Source organism: Chinchilla lanigera, unplaced genomic scaffold, assembly GCF_000276665.1.
Source record: "Chinchilla lanigera isolate Chin_1 unplaced genomic scaffold, ChiLan1.0 scaffold00038, whole genome shotgun sequence".
In the NCBI taxonomy this organism is placed as follows: Eukaryota; Metazoa; Chordata; class Mammalia; order Rodentia; family Chinchillidae; genus Chinchilla; species Chinchilla lanigera.
In genome coordinates this window covers 2617097-2625065 of record NW_004955439.1, presented here as the reverse complement: position 1 = coordinate 2625065, position 7969 = coordinate 2617097, and the positions used below count along the sequence as shown (strand labels likewise).

The following is a 7969-nucleotide window of genomic DNA, read 5'->3' as shown; positions in this document are numbered from 1 at the left end:
CATAAACGTTTGCCTTCTGCCATGTGCTGCTCTGCCTTGGAGCCAGCCAAGTATGGACTGAAACCTCCACAAACCGTGGGCTAAACAAACCTTCCCTTCCTTCATTTTGGGTGTCAGGTATTTTGTCTCAGCAATGAGAGAAAAGTAATCAAGACAAACCCACAAGATTGTTTTTAGAATAACTTAGGAAATTTTACTCTCAAATTTTCTTGCAATATACAGAGTAGTCATTACTCAAGTAAGATCATGATAGCTAAATTATGGAACTAGTTTAAATACCGTCAAAAGATGAATGGGTAAAGAAACTATTGCATATATATGAGGGAGTACTACTCAGCCGTAAAGAAGGGTAAATCTGAGTCATTTGCAGGAGAAGGGATGGATCTGGAGACCACCATACTATGTGAAATAAATCAAACACAGGTTAAATATCACATGGTTTCCCTAATATGAGAAATCCAAAGCATAAATAAAGAGGAAAATAAAAGAGGGATGGTAGGAAACAGGCAGGTAGATGCTGGAAATGGGAATGGGGTACAGGAAATGAGGGAAAAAGAAAGGGGGAGGAAAGGGAGAAAAAGTGAGCAAGACGTGCTGTGTACGTGTACCAACCCCCTAAGACGAGTGTAATCACTGTGTATCAGAAACACATGCCGGTAAATGAAAGAACAACACAAGAAGATCATTAACTAGAAGTGGGAAAAAGAATGGGGGTTTTGCTGATTTGTGAGCCTGGGTGCCTCCTAGCCACCTGATGGGGGGCGTGTATAAGAAAGGATGAAATTTTGAATTAGCAACCTACTCCCCACCCAAAGAAAACGCGATGGCACTCAAGTCAATTCAAAAGAAGCCTGTGGTATTTTCCTTCCATAAAAAAGGAAGTAAATTTTTCCAACCAAAAGCAACTAAACCAAATTTGAACTTCCTGAAAAATTTATCAACTGATAAAGCAGGATTTAAGTTCAAGGACACATTCCTATGCCTAATCTTCATTTTACAACTTTCGGAGATAAGTTTTCCTTAGGACTAACATCTTGCAAAGCTAGACTTTCCTGAAAAACAAATTGTTGGAAGCGTGCACCAAACTGACCAGATGCCTCTGGGATATAAACTGTTACTTAAAAGTAAGGCAAGAACTTTTAGGAAGTATCTCATACTTTCAGAGCAAGCTACAGTTTTCAATTTAGTGCTTGAACCAGTCGTGTTTAAAGTATTCTTTCTGTTACTGTAAGGGTTAATTAGCTTCTCAAAACTGCTTCTCTTCTCACAGAATATAGTTTATATTTGGGGGAAATTTGGCACAGTTTAAGTTACAGCTCAACTGATTTGCTCAGTAGAATACAACAATAAGTCATTTCTCCCACCCATTTTCCCTGAGATTTCATTGGTAGACACAGACACAAAATTTCAGGAGAAAAACCATTACTAACATGCTTTCTTCAAGATTTCTACATGACTACTTTCTTCACATCTTCTACCCAAACTAGCAGCCATCCCTCACAGAATTTAGAAAGACCCCAGAAACCACTATCAACAACTGAGCCCTTCCCAGCCTGAAAGTATCACTGCAGAATAACAGGACATGGGATTTAATTTTTGCTTAGAGCGTTATAAAGAAAAATAATTTCTAGGCATAAAATTAACCTTGCAGTATGGAGCTAGTTTTGTTCAATTCCAGAAATTGCTATATTTTAAGTTTCTGATATTGAAAAACTATGTAGACAGCAGCAACCTACTCAGTGGTACATATTACTGTGATCTTTACTATCCCTAAAATGACCTAACTAGCCTACTTTCTAGGGTGTGGCAGAGAATCAAACCCAAAAACAGAAGAAAAAAAATGTACCTCAAGAAGAAAAACCTGGGCCAGGGAAATAGCTCAGTGGCACAAGTGCCTACCTGGAAAGTGTAAGGTCCTGAGTTTGAGTTCCAGTACTAAAAAAAAAAAAAAAAGAAGAAAAATCTTCACTGCTTAATATCATGGTATGAGCAAGGCCATTATGCAGATTTTTAATTATCATCCCATTCCAGAACCCAAATAAATCAGCTATTTCTGGTTATTTTGCAGACATCTTGATACCTACCCATATGTGTGAACACACACACACACATTTCAAACAGTCCTGGCCAACGCACATTTTCACATAGTTCTTCAGCTTAAAAACAACTTCAACTTTCATGTCTTACCAACACTGAAAAAGAGAGGGCAAATCAAAGAAAACAAGTCTCGAAATCAGCAGGGAATTTTTTTAACAGACCTATTGAATATTCTCTTAATGCTGCCTTGGATCTCAGATTAAATTATTATACTTTCTGAGTTGTAGTACTAGGTCACTTGTGTATGAAGACAAAGGCAACTTCAACTTGATATTTCTGCCATTCCTGCTGTGGGAAGAGTCCTTTTCCTGGTTTATACCATCAATCACTCTTGCAATAAATCTTAGTAGTGGATATGGTCATTTAAATCTCCACCTGCACAAACAACAGAAAATAAGAGCTCATAAATCTCTACACTGGTGATTAACAAATTTTGGACCCTCAGCAAGGATATTGGGGGGGAGGTTCACTAATTCATTAATAAAGACTGATTTGCTGACAATCTGTTTAGTTTACAGCATAAGGGGAAAGCAAACAAGACCCTGCTAACAAAACAAAACGTTAGAGGTTAGTGAATTCCCAGCTGAGCTCAGGATTAGAGATATGATATCTTAATGTAGCAGAGGGGTTCCGACTCTGAGCCAAACACTCAGAAGCTGCTCTTATGTTTTGCTGCAGCCCTCACCCTCAATGCCTGTAAGGAAACAAAACCTAGCAGAGAATTAGTAAAAGAGATGCATGTATTCAGTCTCCTTGGTTTCATGGCATTAGTTTTAGTCAACTCCTGGGTTCCATTTCCCTTTGCCTGTCTATTTATTTCCAGAAGATTTTTTTAATCTTCCAGGAAAGATGTTCTAAGCTGGGGTTAAGCATGGAAAAGAACATCTCCCAAGGATATAATCCTGCTTTATGTTTTATAATGTGAGCTTTGCATGAGGAGCCCTGGTAGCAAACAGCACAGCAGGAGCAGAGGAAGGGAGCAGCAGTGGAAATAAGTCTGCACCACAGATCTCAGGCAAAGCGACAGAGGAGAACAACCGAGACTCTCAAGATCATATTAAATCCATCTCAGGAAAGAATTGCAAGAGAAATTTTCATTTCAGCAAAAATAAAGATAAAATTTGAGTCATCCATAGGATAATGGATGCATGTTAATACTCTAATGCTAAGTGAAATAAATCAGACACAGAAGGTTAAATATTGCATGGTTTCTCTTATATGAGGACACCAAAGCATAAGTAATTTAAAAAGCAAAATAAAAGGTGATAGGAAACAAGAAAATAGACTTTGTAGAGATGGGAAAGGGACCTGGGGGTTGAGAGAAGGGGAAGTAGAAAGGATTAAGATGCAATATGTATTTGTACCAATTCCACACAGTGAGTGCATTCGGTATGTATTGCAAACATATACTAGCAAAAAAAAAAAAAAGCATAAAACTTTAGAAGATCGAAGAAAAAAGAAAAGGTTATCCACTAATAAAACATTTTCCATACATTCACATTACTTTATCTCACTCCCTACAGCCCAAACTAAACTGGGTGTGGCCACAGATGGTGTGCAATAGTCCAACGTGTTTGTGTTCACACTGGAGTTCTTTGATACCCTTTTTTTTTATTATTTTTTGTCTTTTTGAGACAAGGTCTAGCTATGCAATTCAAGCTGGGCTTGAGCCCACTTTGTAACCCAGACTGGTGAACTTGCAGTGATCCTCCTGCCTCAGTCTCTGGCATGCTGGGATTACAGGCATGTACCACCATGCCTGGCTTGATATCTTCAAAGTGACCAAATGCAGGTGGATTTTTTTTGCATACTGTCTCCACCATTACCATAAAGATTTATGAATCACTTGTTTTCTTAATTTGCCACAGGTAAAGGGGGAAGGCTGTCTTAGTAAAGCCCTGGAATCTTCTGTGGTGCTAGCAGAAGGCAGTTGAGCCGCATCTGGATTTTAATTGTCGGTTCCTCATAAGGGGGGCGGTGGAGTGCTTGTGGGTTGTGTTTGGGTGGAAGGCCTTTAAGAGCAAAGGATCTGGACATTTTCCTCAAGCTCTCAGTAACAACCATCTGGGACCTCTTCAGAGGAAAAGAAGGGCTTAGGAGATAGGCAGAGGAAAGTAGGACTCGCTCCTCCTTGGCCTGGGCCAGAGTGGAAGAAGGAGACTGTTTTGTGTGCATTGCAACTGGGTTGATTTATGTTAGAAGCTGCAAGTCCTGGTCTGTGCCTGAGTCTCCTCTGCATGTGAAGGGTCTGGGAGCTCCACTGGGCCTGGCAGGCCCCTCCCCTGGACTGCAAGGATCCGCCTCTCTATTCCCCAGATAAATTCCTAGTGTCCACCAAATTCCTCAGCGCTCTCTCACACTCCTCTAGGGCCAGGACTCCGGGGGTGGGGAAACACAGCGCCGTTGGTTTCCTTCCCGCAGAAGCCCTTGCGGTTGCTTTTCACAGCTCTGTGAAGGAGAAGAGGCGAGATTCCCCCATCTGCTGCAATTCCCAACGAGAGCTGGCTGCTCCATACCTCCTGACATCCTTGGGAGTCCCACTGGTCTCCCTCTGTCTCCCTCTCTCCCTCTTTTCCTCTTTCTTCCTCTCTTTTCCTTCTCTTCCTCTCTCCCTTCCCCTTAAACATGTCCACCGGCTCTCTCAGCGATGTGGAGGACCTTCAAGAGGTGGAGATGCTGGAATGCGACAGGCTAAAAGTGGACTCGAACAAGGAGTTTGTGACTTCCAACGAGAGCACCGAGGAGAGCTCCAACTGTGAGAACGGGTCTCCGCAGAAAGGCCGCGGAGGCCTGGGCAAGAGGAGGAAGGCGCCCACCAAGAAAAGTCCCTTGAGCGGGGTCAGCCAGGAGGGAAAGCAGGTCCAGCGCAACGCGGCCAACGCGCGCGAGCGGGCCCGCATGCGAGTGCTGAGCAAGGCCTTCTCCAGGCTCAAGACCACGCTGCCCTGGGTGCCCCCGGACACCAAGCTCTCCAAGCTGGACACGCTTAGGTTGGCGTCCAGCTACATCGCCCACTTGAGGCAGATACTGGCTAACGACAAGTACGAAAATGGTTACATTCACCCGGTCAACCTGGTAAGTCCCGGGTCGTGCCCGCTGGGTGTGCGCGCGATTGAGCGGGGCTGGAACAAGGGGGGGGGGTGGTGCGCGCTGGTGTGGCTGACCCACCTGGGCTACCTAGGAACTGCTTGTGACTTACACAGCCCAGCGCCTCTAAGGACCGGTGGTGGGCTCTCCCCACAGTCCTTGCTCTGCACTCTATGCGCCTGCAGATCCGGAGTGATTTACGCCAAGTTTTGACGTGGCAGCCCAATGAGGGATTTCCAAGGGTATTAAACTGGCAAAGGGGAGGAATCCTCGCGCCGGTGCCAGCGCCACTCCTGCTGGCGTGAAGGCGCTGGTGTCTGACAAAGAACGCTGACAAGGTGCTTCACACTCGGGACACATGTTATTAATCCCTTTAGTTTTCTTTTAGCTAAGAGTAAAACTTGATTTTCCTTTCTAATTCTTGCAACTCCGTCCCTTCCCAGAAATACTTAGGACCATTAGATATGGACCCATTCATAACTTCCCTAGTAATTATTCGTGTAAGTCACTCAACTATTTAAATAGTCTGTGCTTCTATAAATGGATTAACATTTCAAACCCCACCATTTCAGGCAAATAGCATAATCAGTAAATTTGCACAAATATTAGTGTAATGAATACTATGAGAAAAACTTCACTCTCATCCAAGATTTAAGAATAAGATACCTACGTCTTACAAAATAACAATGGCCTCTGAACTTAATTTTTTTTCTTGAGCTTAATTTTTTTTATGTACAAGATTGTAACTTTTCTTGAGCCCATTTTTCTCAAGGGCATTTTACTTTATAAGAAATGTGTTTTATTTCCTTTTTCTTTTGATTTCATCTTAAAACTTACATTTCTAAATAGAAAAATGACACTAATTTACTAAAATTTAGTGAATTCTGTTTAGGTATGATAAGAACCAGAGATTGCCCTCTTAAAAGGCAGCTCTTATCAGCAGCATTGGTGAGGGGTTTGAATTGTCTTCACAATGAATTCGCCTCAGGAATTGGGAGCAGAAAAACCAAGATCACCTTTTGCCATAAAAACATTTTTTCCAATTAAAAAATGTACTTTTAAAATCAGATTGGTACCCTTTCAAAACCTGAAAAGTATCACCTAGAACATGTACAATCGCTGCTGCCTTCATCTTTGAATAAGAAACTTAAATGTGCTTTATTATTAACCAGCCTAGAGAAAGAAGAAAACTGCTTGCTCAGTAGTAGAATGATAATGTTAAATAAAATGTTCCTGTAACTTTTATTAGCACCCCCTCCAAAGCTAGGGATTAATTTTAAACTGTGTTTGAAGCCCAGGTTTGTGATACAGGAAGCAAAAGTCAGCACCAGGGAGATACATGGGGGTGAAGGTGAGAGGACCTGGCAACTTGACCATGGCCTCAGCACCGGGCTAGGAGGGCGCCTGGACCCGACCCGGTGGCCGGTAGGCGCAGGATCCCTCTCCACTCCCGTTCAAGCATCCGCCTCAGCCGCAGCCTCCCTAGGCTTTCTGAGGGCTTCCTCTGGGCTTTCACTTCCCACTCAGTTTGGGCCCCTTCGGCTCTTACCCTAAAGCCCACCACCAGCACGTGGAGCAGTGACTCAGCGCCAAGGCAGCTTTCCGCTTCATCCCGCCGCGGGTCGCACTGGGACACGGAGGACACTGCAAACTGCGGCGACCACGGCGTCTCCAGCTCCCCGCGCCCTGCGCCGCGCGCCCTCCCCGCCCCGGGCTCTGAGCCACCCCTCCCCCTCCTCCAAGGCCACTTACCTCCTCCACCCTCTTCTCTCCTGCAGACTTGGCCCTTTATGGTGGCCGGGAAACCCGAGAGTGACCTAAAAGAAGTGGTGACCGCGAGCCGCCTGTGTGGAACCACGGCGTCCTGACCTTGGAGGTGCGAGTCTGGGAAAGCGCGCTCCCAGGGGAAGCGGCCCCGGGAAGGCGACCCCTGCCCTCCCTGTTCTCTGTCTCTGCTTCCCCCTCGCAACGCTCCTCTCCCCATCCCACCCCCAGAACACTTTACACCGACGCGGAGATTCGTTTCCAAACCAGAGGAGGTCAATTGTATTTACGGATTCCCATCTATTTAACTTTATTAACTTCTACCGTGAATGGTTCTGCGAGCCTTGCTGGTCCAAGTGCAATATGTAATTATAAATATATAAATAGATAATAAGAGCCTATCAATGTGTATCTTTTTGTACAATATGTTGTAAAATGTAGATCATAGAATAGCTGACTTTGACAGTCACATTTATAAAGTAATTCACTTAAAGATATATTTTTTTCAAACAAGTTTTGCTACTTCTGAAAATAAATCTTTCTTATATTGCTAAAAGCTCTAGTGTTCGTCTGTTTTATTTTTTAATTATTGGAAGAAAAAGGTGGAAAACCACGGGAAAGTTTGATTTTTTAAAAAAAAAAAAGTTTATTTTAAACCTCAACCCTAACTTCTAGTAAAGGATAAAATATGAATTCTACCATGAAGATGCAGAAAATATTCGGTTTTAAGATCTTAAAAAGAAACTCTTCCAAGTTACTTTAAAAATCTTTAAAAATAGTGTAGCTGTAAACAGAGAATAGAATATGCAGGATTAAAGTTATCTAGTTATACCCGTCAAGAGGGGAAAAAAAGAACACACACACATACACACACACACACACACACACACACACACACACACAATTTGCCTTTCAAGTATTCCAGGGTATAATTGCTGACGGTCAGGGAAGTAGACTCCACATTTTATAACTTTCCGGGCGCGGACACGATCACAAAAACCCAAGCTTGTGGATTAATGAA

The 7969-nt window shown here is 43.1% G+C and overlaps 1 protein-coding gene across 1 annotated transcript; it reads left to right on the top strand.

Moving 5' to 3' along the window:
- The first annotated feature begins 4452 nt into the window (after window positions 1-4452).
- Tcf21 (transcription factor 21) lies at window positions 4453-7504 on the top strand. The gene is made up of 2 exons (XM_005390510.1): window positions 4453-5172; window positions 6963-7504. The coding sequence occupies exons 1-2, from the start codon at window positions 4723-4725 to the stop codon at window positions 7050-7052; spliced, it is 540 nt and encodes a 179-aa protein (XP_005390567.1). The 5' UTR covers window positions 4453-4722; the 3' UTR covers window positions 7053-7504.
- Window positions 7505-7969: the final 465 nt, after the last annotated feature.